The 17,555-nt window shown below is 46.5% G+C and overlaps 2 protein-coding genes across 4 annotated transcripts; one reads left to right on the top strand and one right to left on the bottom strand.

Annotated features, from left to right (window-relative positions):
• Positions 1–64: 64 nt before the first annotated feature.
• On the bottom strand, positions 65–12,046 carry PRPF31 (pre-mRNA processing factor 31). Of its 2 annotated transcripts, none has more exons than XM_028702029.2 (14): positions 11,901–12,046; positions 10,221–10,405; positions 9,968–10,028; positions 9,685–9,768; positions 9,133–9,230; positions 7,911–8,017; positions 6,762–6,931; positions 5,629–5,786; positions 5,412–5,501; positions 5,154–5,281; positions 4,239–4,311; positions 2,930–3,058; positions 2,158–2,256; positions 65–723 (listed from the first exon to the last, which is right to left on the bottom strand). In XM_028702029.2, the coding sequence occupies exons 2-14, from the start codon at positions 10,392–10,394 to the stop codon at positions 595–597; spliced, it is 1,500 nt and encodes a 499-aa protein (XP_028557862.1). In that variant the 5' UTR covers positions 10,395–10,405; positions 11,901–12,046; the 3' UTR covers positions 65–594. The 2 variants fall into 2 exon arrangements, with proteins under 2 accessions (XP_028557862.1, XP_028557863.1); XM_028702030.2 differs by lacking the exon at positions 11,901–12,046 and adding an exon at positions 11,627–11,650.
• Positions 12,047–12,323: 277 nt separating this feature from the next.
• TFPT (TCF3 fusion partner) lies at positions 12,324–17,387 on the top strand. Of its 2 annotated transcripts, none has more exons than XM_028702031.2 (6): positions 12,324–12,778; positions 14,081–14,314; positions 15,191–15,261; positions 15,547–15,616; positions 15,728–15,964; positions 16,306–17,387. In XM_028702031.2, the coding sequence occupies exons 2-6, from the start codon at positions 14,090–14,092 to the stop codon at positions 16,438–16,440; spliced, it is 738 nt and encodes a 245-aa protein (XP_028557864.2). In that variant the 5' UTR covers positions 12,324–12,778; positions 14,081–14,089; the 3' UTR covers positions 16,441–17,387. The 2 variants fall into 2 exon arrangements, with proteins under 2 accessions (XP_028557864.2, XP_028557865.2); XM_028702032.2 differs by having other exon boundaries at positions 12,326–12,706.
• The last annotated feature ends 168 nt before the right edge of the window (positions 17,388–17,555 follow it).

Genomic DNA, 17,555 nt, shown 5'->3' with positions numbered 1-17,555 from the left:
AATCCGTTGTTTAGTTCCAGATCGTGAAACAGGATGAAGGATTAGTAACTCCTAAACCAACACAGCAAGGGAGAAGCGCTCTGGTACTATCCCAAAGCATTATTTGTATTCATGCTGGTATTTTTACAACCTCAGTTTCATTTAAAACTTGGGCTAACGGTGAAGAGGATGGTATCCAGGATGATCTAAAGCCATGGTTGGGATGGTGTAAGTTCATTCACGTTACTCCTTTAAGCTAACCACTCCATGCCGTTATAAACAGCTCACACCTTCAGTAGCCTGCTTCTGAATACTGCATGAGACTAGGGAAGAGAACTCAATCCTCTCTACTGCGTGCCTCCCCCTGCTGCATGTCCCCCTCCCGCCAGAATACTAGGCTCCCTGACAATGACGTTTCTCGAGAAAGAAAAGCAGGGTAGGGAGAGAACCACAAGGTACCACTTGGGCCCAGGAGAATGGAGAGTTCTGAAGTGCCAAGCCATCTTTGGAACTCCAACAAAGGCCTGTTTTCTGTGCAAAGGCTCCTCTTCTTGAATTTGGTTCATGGTTCAAACTGCTAGTCAAAGGGGAGGGACAGCGTCCGTGGCAGGAGGGCTATGTGGTGGACATGATGCCACTTTTCTCGCTCTTCACCTTCAAGAATTCAGCCATGCTGGAGAAGTACTTCTGGTTTGCTTCGGCTACCTTCTTCTCAGCCGCCTGAGGGTTCACAATCTCCAGACCCTGGAAACAAGAGGAGGGGGGAGGTGAATGTGAGAGAGGGAGACTTTTCTTTTTTTTAAAAAAAATGGAAAGTCCAGAGATCTTGCTGCCTCTAGAAAGTAGGAGAGGTGCTGAATTACAGCAACACCCGCCCGCCAAATCTCCAGCTTCTACGCCTTAAGGTAAATGGACCCCTGACCGTTAGGTCCAGTCGTGACCGACTCTGGGGTTGTGGCGCTCATCTCGCTTTATTGGCCGAGGGAGCCGGCGTACAGCTTCCGGGTCATGTGGCCAGCATGACTAAGCTGCTTCTGGCAAACCAGAGCAGCGCACGGAAATGCCGTTTACCTGCCCTATTTATCTACTTGCACTTTGACATGCTTTCGAACTGCTAGGTTGGCAGGAGCAGGGACCGAGCAACGGGAGCTCACCCTGTTGCGGGGATTCAAACTTCTACACCTTGGAGAGAAGTAAATTGCTTGGTGTGCTCCTAGTTGGTGGAACGCTTTCCCAAGAGAAACCTGCCTGGCACCATTGTTGTATTTTTTTAAGTGCAAGGCAAAATACATTGTTATTTACCCAGATTTCAGTTTTTCACTGGGAGGGTAGTTAGCTATGTCCAGGGCCATTTTTGCACTTATCCATGCGGTGGGTACAATTTCTTCCTTGAAATAAATTTACAGTACTGTATTTAATTTTTTCTGTATTGCTGTTTTTATACCTGGCTTTAAAGTCCTGGTCCTTTCTGTTTTTACTGAGACGCCTTAGTGCAAAAATACAGCTAATGTTGTTGTTATTATTATTATTATACAATAACAACAACCAATATTGCACACATGAGCTTATAATCTTTCCTCCTCAAGTGCTGCAAGCAGAACAGTGAGGGTGGGGAGACAGAGTTATTAGGGTTTCAGCCAAGAAAAATGTATTATAGCATTCTATAACCCTCATTTAAAAACAAAACTACAGCAAACAAAAAAGTCTTTAAGAACCAAAGAACCCTGCTGGATCAGAGGAAAGAAACATAGCCCAACATCCTTTTCCCAGTGCAGCCATCCCGATGCTCTTCTGGGAAGCCCCAAGCAGGACATGAGCACAACAGCACTCCCCACAAAGGTTCTTCTTTCATCCATTGGACTTCTCAGCATCCTTGCCAGGCACCAGTGGCGTAGCGTGGGTTGTCAGCACCCGGGGCAAGGCAAGTAATTTGCGCCCCCTAACCCGTGGATTTGCGCCCCCTAACCTGTGGATTTGCCCTAACCCCAGATGTTGTGTCCGGTGCGGCCAGCCCCCCCTGCACCCCCCACGCTACGCCACTGCCAGGCACACACTCAGTTCTCCAAAACTCCTAGAGCCCAGCACACACAGCTCTTTGTACATCCAACCCCCTCCTTCGAAGACGTCAGTGCCACGTACAGGTAATTCAAGGAATGCAGAGCCAAGCGCGGTGCTTACCTGCAGCGGAGTGAAGGCCACGCTGGACGCAGTGCCCGAGGAGCGGTCCCGGATGGTGGACTTCCCTCCATACACCATGCTCTGCTTCTGGAGAGTGCGCTGGTTGGGAGGAGAAATGCAAAAAGGCATGGGTGTTAGGCCTTTCATAGAGGAGGCAGTGAAAAGAGAGGGAAGTGATGCTAAAGCACGGGGCAGGGGAACGACCAAATGGCTGGCTGTCCAAAGCCATGCTTTTCATTTGTTACCTTCCCTAGTTCCAAAAAGCATGTCAAACGCATGTAACACTCATATCCTGCCCTCCCTGGCTCGGTAGGTGCTCCAGTAGCCCTGGCACATTCTTTCTCCAACCACAGACAAAACCTCGTGTGGCACCCTTCATCTCAACATTAAAAAGCCACTTGGAACAGGGAAATTGCCTACCCTTATCAGAGACTAATGGCCAGCAATGTGACCATAGAATTAGTCTAATTCTGTGCCTGCTGAAGCTCTCAAGGGCTGCTCCACACAGAGCTTGTTGGCCTGGGAGTATTTTCTGAGCGCTTTGAGTAACAATAGGACATACATGCTCGGCATAATTACACTGCAGTATGAGCTCTGATCTGGTTGCTCAGTGTAGCTGTTTGCCGAAACCTCAAGAGGACAACGTGATGCTGCCTTCAGGAATGAACAGCCCCTGCCCAGGTCCAGAGGCTTTGAAATGCAGCCTTGATGGGCCCAGTCATAAGAGGATTTACAGCTCCCGGCACTCCACATCCAGTCCCCATTTCCTTACTTGCAGCGTCTTTGAGATGCGGGCCTTCGTGGCCTCGTTGACTTGCGTCTGCCGGACTCGGCCGCTGCCTGACTTCCCCAGGTGGCCCAGACTGAAACCAAGGTCTTCCTGGTAAGCATCTTCTTCAATCTAGCAAAGGAAGGTGTGGAGAGAAGAAGCGTAGCACAGAGAAGAAAAGGCCAAGTTTGGATTAGATAGTACAGGACCGATGACTGAGTTGACAGTTTCAATTAGAATGCAACCCCTTCCCTCTCCCCCCCCAAGTGGCTCAATAAGGGACAACAGGTGCTTTTGAAATTTCCTTTTTTATTTTAGCCTATAGATCCAAAAGACAGCCCCGCCACTAATCCTGCAATCTAGGAAGAGGCAAATTGGTCCCTATATTTATATCCAAACTTTCATCCTATTTATCTTCTCATCCTATTTATCTAATTTAAATTAAATTTATCTAATTTAATCTGTGCACACATAGGAGAAGTGTGAAGCCCACATGTAGCCATACAACACATAACCGCCACCCAAAATATTCCTGCATGTAGATGGTCAAGTTGACATAAATAGTTCCAACCCTCCGTCCTCACTTTGTTCTCACAACAAGCCTGTTGTAGGGTGATTGGCACAAGGCCATCTGATGCACTTTATGACTGAGCGAGGATTTGAATCCTGGCCTGAGTCCAGCACTCTGATCACTACATGAGAGCGACTCTCCCTGGCCACAAAGGTAATGGTGTGCCAAGGTGAGCCTCCCTGAAATGGCCTGGGTTGGGTCACATGCAAGTACATCCGAAGCAGAGGGGACAGAAAACTTATTATTAGTCAAGGCTATAAATACGTCTAGTTATCCGCCCGTTCCATTAGCCTTCTCAGAACCACTTCTCATCCTATTTATCTAACTTAAATTAAATTTATCTAATTTAATCTGTGCACACATAGGAGAAGTGTGAAGCCCACATGTAGCCATACAACACATAACCGCCACCCAAAATATTCCTGCATGTAGATGTGGGCAGACGTGCAGCTTCTGTACACAGCAAAATGCACATATGGCTTGTCAAGTTTAATGCTTTGTATTACTTGGAAGGGCTTACTTTACATAAAATGTAAAGCAACCCAGAGATCCCTGCCCCGCAAAAGTTTTCTGTTACTTCCCCCATTCCATTGTACCAGTTAAAAAGGCACAGTTGGGGAACAGAGTCTGAACCATGCAAAACTCCTGGTTTCCACTCCTGCCCTCCTGAGGGATTAGACAGCCCCCAACACCCAAGACCAAGAGAAATCCTACACAAGGAGACTATGCAGGACTCCTTACCTCTCCAAAGCTCATCCGGTTTGCCTGCTTCCGGATTTCCGTTAGACCGAGACGCTCCTTCATCTTGCGATATCTGAAGGAGCAAGGAAAAGCACTTTTAAGATTGGCGGCTGAGAACTGAATGATGCCAGGACAGAGTGCTGCTGCCAAGAATGAAAGCAGTGTTTGGCATAAAAACAAATTCAGGCAGGAGACAAAGGGCTGAAATGCCAGGATTCCTGGGTTCATCTCAATGAGACACTCAAGTTTACAGAATTCTGATACAACCTGACCTGACCCTCTCCTACTTCCAGTAATGTGGAAATCGAAACTTTCTTATACTCCACACATCCCCAATATTCTGGCACAATTCTGGGCTCAAGAAACATACCAGTGACTGTATTATGAAGAAAAAATAAGTTTTAAAAGTAATGTTTTGAAAAAGCAAAACAAATTGTTGCATTAAAATCTTTTTTTCCATGAGAAAAGAATATTTGATGGAAAAGATAAAATGCCATTATTCTGGTTTGATTTTAACAAGTGTGTATATATTAAAAGTAGATCTGGGATTCCCTAATACAGTCGTACCTTGGATCTCAAATGCCTTGGGTCCAGAACAAATTGGCTCCCAAATGATCGAAACCCGGAAGTGAGTGTTCCAGTTTTCGAATGATTTTTGGAAGCTGAACGTCTGGCACGGCTTCCGATTGGCTGCAGGAGTTTCCTGCAGCCAATCAGAAGCCACACTTTGGTTTCTGAACGTTTTGGAAGTTGAACAGACTTCCAGAACAGATTCTGTTCTACTTCCGAGGTACGACTGTACTTATTTCCTAGCACGCTTAACACCACCCTCCTGGCTGCCTCAGCCAGCTCAGCCAACTCTCCCTCCCACCCTGCCCCTGCCGCAAGACATTTCTTCAATTCTCTCCCCCGCACCTGCGTCCTCCACGTTTCTTCCTTTGTCCATCCAAGGGTGCTGGCAGTGGCTTCACTTGCTTGACAGGAGGTGGTTCCTGCCACTTGTCAAATTTCCTTTCAATTTCTTCCTTGAGGTCATAGCCAACCTGAATGGTAGCAGAAGGGTAAAAGAGCAGAAAGTGTTTACAAAGCAGCCACCCCCTTGGGGCCCTCCGTTATGCCTCTCACACCGGCCACTCCCCCAGGATCCTGGAGCTTTTGCCTTGTACCACATACCTTCCCTTCAGAGCTCTCGTGAAAGCTGTCCACACGCGCTGCCAGCGTGCATTTTGCTGATACCAAGCGAGCCGCCTTCCTTCGCAAGTCCTGCAAGGAGGGAATCAAAGGCACATGTTGGCTGGTTGCTGTTAGGAAACTCGTGCACCAACTCAAAAGAGAAAGGAGGAGGGGCAGACTCTCTCTCTCTCTCTCTCTCTCACACACACACACCTACCGGAGGCAACGACTGTACAATGTCGCTGTGATAGATGTAGCCAGTGTGAGGCAGCACCGAAGTGCTGGAAAATCCAGACAGAGTCTTTCTCTGAGCCCCCAGAAGCATGATGTTGCAGGCTGGCATCTTGGAGAGGTTTGTGAGGCCACCGGCAATGCCTTGAGAGAAGGGAAGGCAATATGGAATGAATGCTAGTTGTGGGACCAAGGGCCAAGGTGGTTCAGGGGTTTTGATCCGCCAAACCATGGCTTCTCCCTGGCCTATTGGGATTTGTAAACAAAGTTCTTCTCTTTGTGTGCAAGGAGAGCTCTTTGCTGTTCCTGGCCACAGAGACCTGCCAGAACTGATCATACATCAACAGCATGACAGATGCTGCTAAATTTCTTGGACCGTTTAATTCATGGCTTCAAGTTTGGACCGTTTAATTCATGGCACTCCAGTGTTCTTTTGTGAAATACAGTACTTCGGCAGTCTTCGGATTTGGAAAGATGAATTGTAAAAATTGGACTGGTGTTTGACCCTTTCAGAGAAGGCTTTACATTCCTTTCGGAATCTAGGGGCCTTCATGTCCCTCTCTGCCAATGACAGACTTACTTATAAAGGTAAAGGTACCCCTGCCCGTACGGGCCAGTCTTGACAGACTCTGGGGTTGTGCGCCCATCTCACTTAAGAGGCCAGGGGCCAGCGCTGTCCGGAGACACTTCCGGGTCACGTGGCCAGCGTGACAAAGCTGCATCTGGCGAGCCAGCGCAGCACACGGAAACGCCGTTTACCTTCCCGACAGTAAGCGGTCCCTATTTATCTACTTGCACCTGGGGGTGCTTTCAAACTGCTAGGTTGGCAGGCGCTGAGACCGAGCAACGGGAGCGCACCCCGCCGCGGGGATTCGAACCGCCGACCTTTCGATCGGCAAGCCCTAGGCGCTGAGGCTTTTACCCACAGCGCCACCCGCGTCCCTGACTTACTTATACATCCAACTAAATTACACTAGAATAGACCCATTTACATTAAAGGACTTAAGCTAGTCACATCCATCAATTTCAATGAATCTGCTCCAATTCTGATACAATCCCAAGTTTCCATATTCTGATACGCAAGGACCCAAGCCCACAGAGATCCACTGAGAGTCTCACCCATTATTTTAGCAGCAGTGGAGGCTCCCACAATGATGGACAAGTTGGGGGCGATAAAGGACATGCGGGACTCCACATACTCGTAGATGCGGTGTTTAGACTGGTTCAGCTCCAGGGCCATGTCGCAGGCCTCCTCAATGCGCTCCAATTCTTCCTCGGTTAACTGTTGCCTGCAGCAGGAGAGAGGCAACACTTGAGGCCGAGATACATAGGTCATCAGGTCTGGTTCACTATATCTGCACCATCACTCCATGCCAAGAGCGTGGCATTTGTTTCAAAGCTCTCAGGACCACCCTATATGCTAATATTCTATCTCTGGATCCTTACGTAGCCAAAAATGGCACCATCCACGTACACAAAATGGGAGATATCTGTAGATTTTGAGAGCCCCACAGTTTGCAGTCATACAGCAAAATTGTTGGAAAGCCCAAAGGCAGGGGAGCCCCAAAACCAGCCCTATAAAGACTGAGCATGCTCAGTGGTCATGGAATGTTGGCTAACAGTTGAGGACGGGGAACAGATGTCTGGAAACCTGAATGGGAGCAATTTGAACTGCAATGTTTTGCTGCAGGTCCCCCTTGCGTATTTTGATCAATAAGTTAACTCATACCATTTATCATGTGATCTGGCAGGTGCCTCCTGTCTCTACATGTGATAAGGCAGACCGTAATTGTCTGAAGGCCACTCTCTTGACAACCAAGCAGTGACCTAAAAGCCACTCTCTCATCCGAAATCTATTCTCTGTGCTAAAATCCCATAAAGGGAAAACTGCCATGATTCTGGGCCTGCTCTACAGACAGTGGAACAAGTGGTACAGTAGACTGTAGTACTCCCTACTGCCAGAGATAAGATATTATTTTTCAATGCTCCCCTATATATCAAGAGAAATCTGTAAAGGGAGGAAAAAGCACTAGCACACCAAGGGGAAAAGAGCTAGGCTAGACACTCTCCCTTCAACATAGGAGTATTCTTCTTACAGGGAATTTTGGAAAGTAATTTCCCCACCTGCAGCCTGGAATGGTACAGTCCACCTTACACCCTTCTGCACCATTTGCAAATTCAGTCTATACCCCTCTCTCACAGTCCAGATGCCCACCAATCTCCCATACCCTTCCAAAAACCTCCTCTTTTTCCTGTGCAGAGCCTTACCCCTGGGTAGTGGATGCGGTGACACTGACCACCATGATTGTAGCGTTGGTGAGGATCTGCTGAAGATTCTCATTGTTCTTGCATTTGTCCAAGCTGTTCCCTAGTTCCTGCAAGGTTCAAACGTTTTAAAAAAGTTAGCCATTGAAGAAGACAGAAAGCACACCCCCGAAAAGCACAGGTGGGAGGCACTGTAACCATGTTTAACTGAAGCCCCAAGCTTATTTAGAGAATTCTAGTCTCAGTGCCAGGTTTTGTTTGTTACTGAGAAGGACCAAGGCTGCTTGAGGGTCAGTTCTAATTTCCGTCAGCAATTCTAGGAACGATTTGTGGAACACATGAATATTCTTTTCCTCCAAGGGTGGAATATTTGGGGATCTTCTCCCGGCCCTCCACACACACAAGCCTCATTTTTCCTAACCTGGAAGCTAGTTTAAGACTGAGCAATAACAACTTCTCAAAAGCAGCCATGTGAACCTCCCGGCAGGATATTTGAACACAGGTCATCTGCTAGCTCTACCCACCACACCTTTTAGGTTCAAGGTTGATTATGACATATTAAAACCATGAATTAACTGTGGACCTGAAGACCACTGAAGAGATTTTCAGTCACCGTGGTTTTGTGAATAGTCAGTATTACTGTGTGTTTACTTATCATATTTTTCCGTGTATAACACTCCCCTGTGTATAAGACACCCCCTATTTTGGGGGACGCAAAATTGAGAAAATGGGGAAAATTGCCCTGAGTTGTTGAGCTTTTTTTAGGGGGAATTATCGAAAATTGCTCACCCACATAACCTACACCGCTACTCGCATGCATCAAGCCACCAATTGTCTGTTCCCATGCCGGCAAAAGCCACCAATAGCCCGTCCTAGTGTTGCAGTGGCAGCCAATCAACAACAGCCCTTGCTGCAACCACCAATAACACGCAAAATACCCGCAGACAATCTCCGGCTCATGGCAGCAACCGATCCCATGTCCCGCCAAGCACAATCCGTGTATAAGACGACCCCCAATTTTTAACTTAATTTTTGTATAAAAAAAGGTTGTCTTCTACACGGAAAACTATGGTATGTCTTATCTGAGTTGCAACCTTATTAGCCATTTGAGCATGGAGCACCTCCGCTAAATAAGTGGCAAAAGTTATAAGAGGATTAGGCTAGTCATCAATGCAAATGTAAAAAATTGACTTTGTGAAGTTCAAGACACAGACAGACACAATACCTTGACAGTCCGGATGTAGTCCAGTGCATTTGGAACAAGGGATTCTAGTTCAGGAAATCGCTTGGAGTACTTGTCCCGAATGAACTTGTGAATAATATCTGAAAAGAGAGAGGCAAAGACGACCTTTTACAAAACAGACAGAAACGCAGAGCGTCATTACACTAGTGAGAATAAAAGCAGGCATCCCAGGATATACTAACTCAGAGACGTTTTAATGCTAAGCTGTATAGCCTATTCAGAGATTGGCCAGCCTGAACCTTTTCTCCTGCCCAAGAAAGAAAGTGCTCTTATCAAAACAGTCCCTGTTCTACTGTGACACCAACACACAAATGTCCTTTGTATCCCAAAACTCCTGTGAAGGTTTGTCTGGCCAGTATGTGCCCTTCTATTTACTAGATCGCACCCCCTTCTCCAATGAAGCCAGCCTTTCCCAATCTCACTACTTCCCTAACTCATCATCTGCCACCCTCACAGGGTAGCAGCTGCTGTATTGTTTTCAAAGCCTTCTCAACCTCCCTCACCCCAAAGTGAGTGGCTAAGGTTTGCACTTACTTAGCTCGTTCTCAATCTCCACTGTGAGGTTATTGGCATCCACAATGACTCTATATTCAGGAGCAGCCTCTACTGGACCTAGAACTAGTAAGAAAGGAACATGCAAAGTCAAAATCCATACAGGGCACCTCACTATAAGGTAACAGGGAGATGGACATATGGGTACATTAGTGCTGTACTGCAGGACAAGGAAGTCCTGTAGCAGACTCTATACTGCAGGAATCAGACTGGGTGATGTGTGCATACACATCCAAAGGAAATCTCAGCCAGAGACTCACAGTACCTTCAGATGCTTTGGGCTGTTTGCTGATGTATTCCTCAATCTTCAGCAGGATTTCAGCAAACTGCACAAGAGAAAAAACAAAAAGTTGAGTCTTACTTTTTGAAGAGGGCACCTTTAAAGGGTTAACTTCCCCAGACTACACCCAAAAAGGAAAAGGCAGTTTATAGAACCAGTAGACCCCAGGTTGAACACTATTTTGAAAACCACCGCTACTATACATATTGGCCCGGCAGCCAAGTTCATTTTCTCTCACCGTCTTACTGTCCCAGAGCTTGGCAATACTCTTGACTGAATCAGTTGCCAGATCCACTTGCATTTCCTCCTGGACATCCTCAATGGGAGGCTCATCCTCTTCATCTGCAAAGCTGCCATCCTCTTCTTCTGCTGCCTCTTCGAGGTCAGCCAAAAGCTCATCTGCCAAAGACATGATGGATCAGGCTGCAAAGGAGAAAAAGGAAGGGACACAAGAGAAAACCATAATAAGTGACATAAATATCCAGAGTCTTATTGATTTGTTATTTCCCACAGTACTAGACTAGGAGAAATTCTAACCACTATCTAACCCAAGGGTAGCCAACACAGTGCCCTCCAAAGGTTGTAAACTGTGACTCCAATCATTCCCACCCATTAGCGAAGCTGGCTGGGGCTGAAGGCAGGTGAGGTCCAACAGACTGCTGGAGGCCACCACACTGATCTAATACAACACTTATGAGGTAGCAGCAACCCCCAGAGAGCCACACACAGTTGCTAGACACCCATCAACACAAGATCCAGATCCACTGTACCCCTCAGTTCAAATGTGTCCTTTCCTTAGCCCCCTCTCTAAAAACATCTCTCCCTTTCCACAAATACAAGTGCCCCATTGGAACCCCCTTCAATTTAAGAGACCTAGAGTTAGCTCTTCAGTTTCCAACTCACCCACCTTTTGCCTTATAGAGATTTTTAAAAAATGAAATCACAATGAAATGCTTATAATCTGTTAACAAAGTATACATTCTCAAACACAGGATACAGACAGAAGAGGCAGTGTAGGTATAGCAATAAAAAGTGCCAGAAGGGTCCTCAATGGAAGAAATATAAGTGTTCCATGACTATGCAGAACACAAATGAAAAACAAGATACTGCCCAAACAGCAAAAGATCCAACTAGAAGGAAGAGCCATAATGTATTCCCAACCGATAAGAGTATGGAAGAGAGTATTACTTTTGTTATTTCTACCGTGTTGTTGTTGTTGTATTATTATTATTATTATTATTATTATTATTATTATTATTACTGCTACCACCACCAGGATAGGCCAAACCCATCTAATCCGAGAGCCACTGTAGTGTAGTGACTGGGGAGACCAAGGTTCAGATCTCTGCTAAGCAACCAAGTTACTGGACGACTTGGGGATAGTGGTTATCACTGAGTTTGACCTCTCTCACGGGACCCTGAGCTTCTTAGGGACAGTGGCGTAGCGTGGGGGGTGCAGGGGGGGCCGGCCGCACCGGGCGCAAAATCTGGGGTTAGGGCAAATCCACAGGTTAGGGGGCGCAAATCCACGGGTTAGGGGGCGCAAATTACTTGCCTTGCCCCGGGTGCTGACAACCCACGCTACGCCACTGCTTAGGGAAAAGGTAGCACAAGTGAAGCAAACAAACAGACAGACTGACAAACCTCTTCAACCTTCTCCACCTTTTCTGCAACTACCGAGAAACCTCAATCTACAGCGCAATCCTCACCGCGTTTGTGTAGGAGGAAGTCCTATTGACTTCCATGGTGCTTACTCCTAGGCAAACGGGGTTAGGTTTGCAGCAATACTGTAGCGTCTCTCTCTCTCTCTGCCCGCCCCCAAACCTTACACTTCTCTTTACCCCTTAGGAAACCAAAGGCCAGGGCTCCTTTTTGGTTGCTCTCCAGTTAACCTCTCCCTCCCTCCCTCCCTCCTCACCTTCTTTTCCTTTCTTCCACTCCGCCGCCGCCGCACAAACGAACTCCTCACGTTCCCTCTTTCAGGCTCACAAAAAGTACGTAATGCACCGGGCGCCCTTGTGACGTCATCAACGAGCGCCTTCGCTCTGCCGGGCATTAAAACGGATATAGAGAAAAAGGAGAGGTTACGAAGAGAGTTCGCGTTCAGCTTCAGCCCAAGTGCCGCCATATGCGTGGCACCAACCTAGGCCAGAGTTGGGGTGCCGTTCTAACTTATGTCTCTATGGCATTGCCTATTGCGTCATCTCTTCGCACTGGGTGACCCACGCATATGCCAAGGGGAGCCGGAAGTGTCTTTAGGGTTTCGAGTCAATTTCCTTTGAAATACAGTAGGTTTCTAATACGCTATACTGAATTATGTCACTATGTCAACTGACACTTCCGTCAGTTTTTCATAATTTTTCCTCTGACTTACCTATTGGTCATAGAGCTAAGAGAAAGGCAAAGAATCACCAACGGCAGCTTTCGATTTTTACCGGAAGTTTAGACTGTGAGTTACTCTATTTTTCCTATCTCTAAGGCCACGACGCATCCAAAGGCGTGATGACGCAACCGTACTTCACCGCGCCTAGCGATCCTGTCCCCTACCGGGGAAACGGCGACAGGGACGCGACCACTATTTACGTTAACACGGCGCGACGAAACGCTAGGACATTCCACAGTGCAATACGTAATAAGCGCGCGACACCGTCTCTTCTGCCCTGGTTCACTGTAACCGAGGCGTCTCGATAACTCAAACGCTTTTGTTGTGGGCTTACGTCACCGGTAAGCGACCGTCCATCCCATTACCTTCATTCAAGGGTTGCTCATTTCGCCTATAGGATCTGAAGGGTTAAGGTACGTCTGATGTGCTAGGAAATCCCATTGCAAAAGGAATCGGGCATTTTAAAATCGCCAATTGCCATCCTCCTCCTTATTGGCTCTGGAGCCTTCTTTCCTTGGAGGTTCGTCAGAAGCAGAGCCTGAGCTCCTTTAATTGAAGTCGAGGTGCTAGAACCAAGTTTTATTCAGCTTCTTTTAAGCCTGTTCATGTACTGCATTGCAGTCTTGTCTGAACCATAGAGATGGATAAACGCGGAAAATAGTGTGACCAAAGTATCTTGTATTTTCTAACTGAATAACAGGAACAGTTGTATCTGCTTTCTGGCAGGTAAAGGCACTCCATATTCGCCTTTGCCTGGACTTAACTGTCCGGGGTCCCTTACCTTTTACATTTACTTTCTGGCAGTATATTGGAGATTGTGAATAATACATTTTTAATTTTGGTGGGACACCTGCTCATAAAATGGGATTGTGGCAACAGCAAATGGCACAGTGCCTACCCATTTAGATGACATGCTGTTTCTCCTACATGGAAACTAGAAATCTCAATATTTTATGGTTACAGATAGGTAGCCGTGTTGGTCTGCCATAGTCAAAACAAAAAAAATTCCTTCCAGTAGCACCTTAAAGACCAACTAAGTTAGTTCTTGGTATGAGCTTTCGTGTGCATGCACACGAAAGCTCATACCAAGAACTAACTTAGTTGGTCTTTAAGGTGCTACTGGAAGGAATTTTTTTTTTGTTTTCAATATTTTATGGGTTGATGAAATGATTTTTTAAAGGAAGTTAGTATGTAAGGAAAATTTAAACTTCTGAAAAAATGAGTATTTTTGGAGATTGTTTAGGAATATAGATTATAGAACATTTAAATACAAATTTGTGCATCCACAGAGAGCTGTAAGAAAATATATTTCACTGTTTACTTTAAAAAAAAAAATTGCAGGTGGATTATGCTCCCAAGCCCATAAAAGTGGCTGCCCCTTGGTCATCTCTTGTCATACTAATACCCTTGTCCTTGTTAATCAGCAGTGTGGAGCCTGTGGCTCTTCAGATGTTGCTGGACTGGAACTCCCATCTTACCCAGCCAGAATGACCAATGGCCAGGGAAGATGGGAATTGTCACCCAGCAACTTCTGGAGGACCACAGGTTCCCCACCCTTGTTGTAAATGTACCTGTTTCCTGTCTCACATGACATAGGAAATTGGGGTGTAAAGGGAATGTGGCTTTTTGAGTACCACCATTAGATCTTCAGATTGGGGTGGGGGAGATGGTTAATATTGGTTAGTATGTCAGTTTCTTTCTCTTTAAATCTCCAGAACACAATCATGGCTGGTGTGGGCTTTGAAGAATTCTCTGTGCCCCCTGGATCAGAGCTGGCACTGCCTCCTCTTTTTGGTGGCAATATCCTTGAGAGTGAACTGGAGACAGAGGTGGAGTTTGCCGATGGTGGAATACCAGAAGAGGAGGAGGAAGAGGGGGCATTGAGGCAGCAGGAAATGACACGGCGCAAATGCCAGGCTCTTGCTCGGCGCTGCAAGGAGTTAGAGCAGGTAAGGGATTGGCTGGAGAGGGGGGATCATTTTAATACACCAGCTGGAAAAATTAACAAACAGCTGCCACAGTGGGTTGAGCTCTGCTTTGACTTCAGGTATGCATGGAGCTGCCTTTTTATTCATTTATGTAGCCCAGGACTGTCTGCTCTCATTGTCAGGAGCTCTCGTTCTTTCCCAGCCAGGGACTGGACCTGGGACTTTCTGCTTGCCAAACATGTGCTCTGCCAAAGTATTTGGAAATCAGAGACACCCTGGGTACAAAGATCATCCGAAGATCACAGGGTGGTTCACAACATAAAAACACAAAATGAGAACACAAAATGCATAATAAAAGAAAAACAAACCAATAACCCCCCTCCTACAAACACATTTAAAAGGCCATAGAATGATAATCAGCCAAGTGCCTGATTATAGAGAAACATCACCTGGTGCCTAAAGATATGTAATGAAAGTGCCAGGTGAGCCTCCCTGGGGAGAGCACTCCACAAACAGGGAGCCACCACAGAAAAGGCCCATTCTCATGGAAGAGGCACACGAAGAAGGGCTTCAGATGGTGATCAGATGAAGGTATTAAATATATTCCCAAGAATCCTCTGAGCAAGGTAAAACAAGAGACAAGCCCTAGCCCAATGCATCTTTGGGGGCTGAGTAGAGTTTTAAACTTGGGTCTGTACTCTCTACCCACTATGCCATACTAGCTGTAGGTGGACAAGAAGGAAGAGATTCTTGGCCATGGGATGGTAAACTGGACCAAATGAAAATCCAAACAGAGACCAAGGAGGAGGGACCACTGGGTGGGTGAGTGGAATACAAGGCTGGGTGTGGGATAGGCAAAATTCTGATGTATTCTGGTGACATTACCCACAAATACAGGTGAATGAGAGGATGTTAAACCGGCTGCATCAGGTCCAGAGAATAACACTGCGGCTTAAACAGGAGAGAAGGTATGTCTGGTAGTATGTCAGGGGAGTGTGAGGGGTGGGGAGATTTAAATACCTTTATCTGAACAAGGAAGGTCTATTAAATTTTCATGCTCAGCAGACAAATTCTCCATGAATTCATCAGATCCCTCATTTAGAGCCACCCAAACTGACAGCTGTTACCACATCTCATAACAGTGAATCCCCTACATCAACAGCACCATGCAAAAGAACACAGTTATTATAGAGGATTAGTGGGGACGTCTTGTCTGCAGGTTATCTTTCTAATGGACTCTTCCTTCCCTTCAGGTTCCTCATGAGGGTCCTTGATTCTTATGGTGATGATTACAGGCAAGGCCACCTTGATATTGTCCTGGAGGTAAGAAACACATCTGGTCTAAGGAAATAAGGACATGTCCATGTTACCTTCTTATGGGTGGAAGGAATGTTAGGATGGAGGAGTTCTAGCTGAATCCTGTTCTCTGTCTAGGATGAAGGTAGCCACAGCACTGATGCTCCAGCTCCTGGCAACACAGAGAATGAGCCCCCCGAGAAAGACACCCCCAGGTGTCTCTCGGGTCCTTTGGCTGCCCCAGAGGCTGAAAGCATCTCACCTACTGAGGGCCCCACCAGTAAGAAGCGGCGGCGTCACATGCGAGAGGAAAAGGAAGTGAGGTTACGCCGAGCAGCCCAAACGTTGCTTCCTATGGAAGAGTTTCCTGTGCAGGTATGGGAGAACTTAGAGGCTTTCAACTTTGAGAATATATCGATGACCATACAAACTTAACCTACACACTACCTTGGGGGTTAGGCGGGGAATGTGGCCAGATATAATGGTAGACAGGCATATTACTAGGTTATATATACTCCAGCCATCGGCTACACAGAATCTGCTACCATAATACAAATTCAAGATTTTGTCTTCTATTTTTAAACAAGCTTCTAGTCCTGCTGGTTTATCACACAGAACAGTTTGAAAGCATCCCCTTTCTTCCCACATCACGCAGAGCGCTTCTGTTTGGCTTGAAACTGTGTTTTGAATCACTGTTTTGGTTTTTGTGGCTGCAGATAAAGTCTGAAGAGGATTTCCAGTGTGAGCAAGAGGATGTCCTCACTCCTTCCTGGCAGCAGTCTAGTCCTCAGGATAAGTTACTCCATTATTCAAAGTTCTCTAGCCCAGGGGCCTGTTCTGATTTCGACTGAGGCTGGCCACTCACCGGTCCTCACGAAGGAGACTCTATATGTGTATCTGAACATCAGTTACCTCCCTCCTGGGTTAAAGAGGCCACTGCGCTGTCCGCTGATCAGTCACCTGGGGATGCGTTTTGGACTGAAAGGAACACAAGCACACTTTAAGAGCCAGCAAGAGACGGACTGTGGAACTCTCAGCCACTTGGGAGTGCACTCGATCTGAACTGACACTGGGCAGCTGAGGGGCAGGTGCTGGAAGACAAAATGGACTGCACTAACTTAACAAAACTTGAAAGCCAATGTATTAATAGTGTTCAAGTCCATCTGCATTAGGGAGATGAATGGATTCTGCTACCAATGTCGAAAAGCTTAAGTATGGGGTGGGAATGGGTATGTATGTAGAATTTGTATGTCTTACATGTCTTGGGCCGCACAATTTGTGAGTTTCTGAAGGAGTTAAGTGATCTCTGACTGAGGCCACATGGGCACCATGTTTATAAGCACTTTTATGCCACTTTAAACAGTCTTGGCTTCCCCCAGAGAATCCTGGGGACTGTAGTTTGGTAATGCTGTTGAGAGTTGTTGGGAGCTCTCTATTCCCCTCCCAGAGCTACAATTCTCAAAATTCCCAAAGAGGGATTTCTAAACCACCCTGGGAATAGTAGCTCTGTCAGGGGAATCGGGGTCTTTGGAGGAACCCATGACTGCCCCCAAAAGTGGCATAATACTGCTTTAAATATATAATGCAGATTGAAAGTGGTGTGCAGGAGCTGGCTTCCATGCACTGTTCAAGAAAGGAAACAGAATTAGCTGCTGTTTTGTGTGACAAATGTTCTCAGTGAATGAGGAGTCTTCTTACAGCTGCGAGAGAACTCTGCTGCTTTGCTTTCCAAGCCAAGATTTGTATGAGTATCTTAACCATGAGGCACAATATATTAAAGCCAATTCTGTACTAAAAACAGTAGACTCCTACAACATGTGCAAATTATGCAAGACTAGCAAATTTGTCAAGTGTTTGCTTATTTTCTCTGCCAGTCAGAGAGAGGAAGGCACTAAACCCCCATTCTTCTCCGAAGCCATAAGGAGTAGACACTTCTTCCAGATCTACTGCAGAGCAGTGGTGCCTG

The sequence above is a fragment of the Podarcis muralis genome, chromosome 13 (assembly GCF_964188315.1).
Source record: "Podarcis muralis chromosome 13, rPodMur119.hap1.1, whole genome shotgun sequence".
NCBI classification, from domain to species: domain Eukaryota; kingdom Metazoa; phylum Chordata; class Lepidosauria; order Squamata; family Lacertidae; genus Podarcis; species Podarcis muralis.
Note: the sequence above shows the minus strand (reverse complement) of the source record. Positions and strands in the feature narration are given on the sequence as shown.

What these genes read in the sequence shown, in the direction of transcription:
- PRPF31 (XM_028702029.2), bottom strand. Translation starts at nt 10,394, where the DNA reads ATGTCTTTGGCAGATGAGCTTTTGGCTGACCTCGAAGAGGCAGCAGAA. An exon ending in ACAGCCCAAAGCATCTGAAG is followed by an intron (nt 9,769 to 9,967) that starts GTACTGTGAGTC and finishes CTTTCTTACTAG; the next exon opens with TTCTAGGTCCAGTAGAGGCT. An exon ending in TTGTACAGTCGTTGCCTCCG is followed by an intron (nt 5,502 to 5,628) that starts GTAGGTGTGTGT and finishes CCCTCCTTGCAG; the next exon opens with GACTTGCGAAGGAAGGCGGC.
- TFPT (XM_028702031.2), top strand. Translation starts at nt 14,090, where the DNA reads ATGGCTGGTGTGGGCTTTGAAGAATTCTCTGTGCCCCCTGGATCAGAG. An exon ending in ACCTTGATATTGTCCTGGAG is followed by an intron (nt 15,617 to 15,727) that starts GTAAGAAACACA and finishes TTCTCTGTCTAG; the next exon opens with GATGAAGGTAGCCACAGCAC. An exon ending in TGGAAGAGTTTCCTGTGCAG is followed by an intron (nt 15,965 to 16,305) that starts GTATGGGAGAAC and finishes TTGTGGCTGCAG; the next exon opens with ATAAAGTCTGAAGAGGATTT.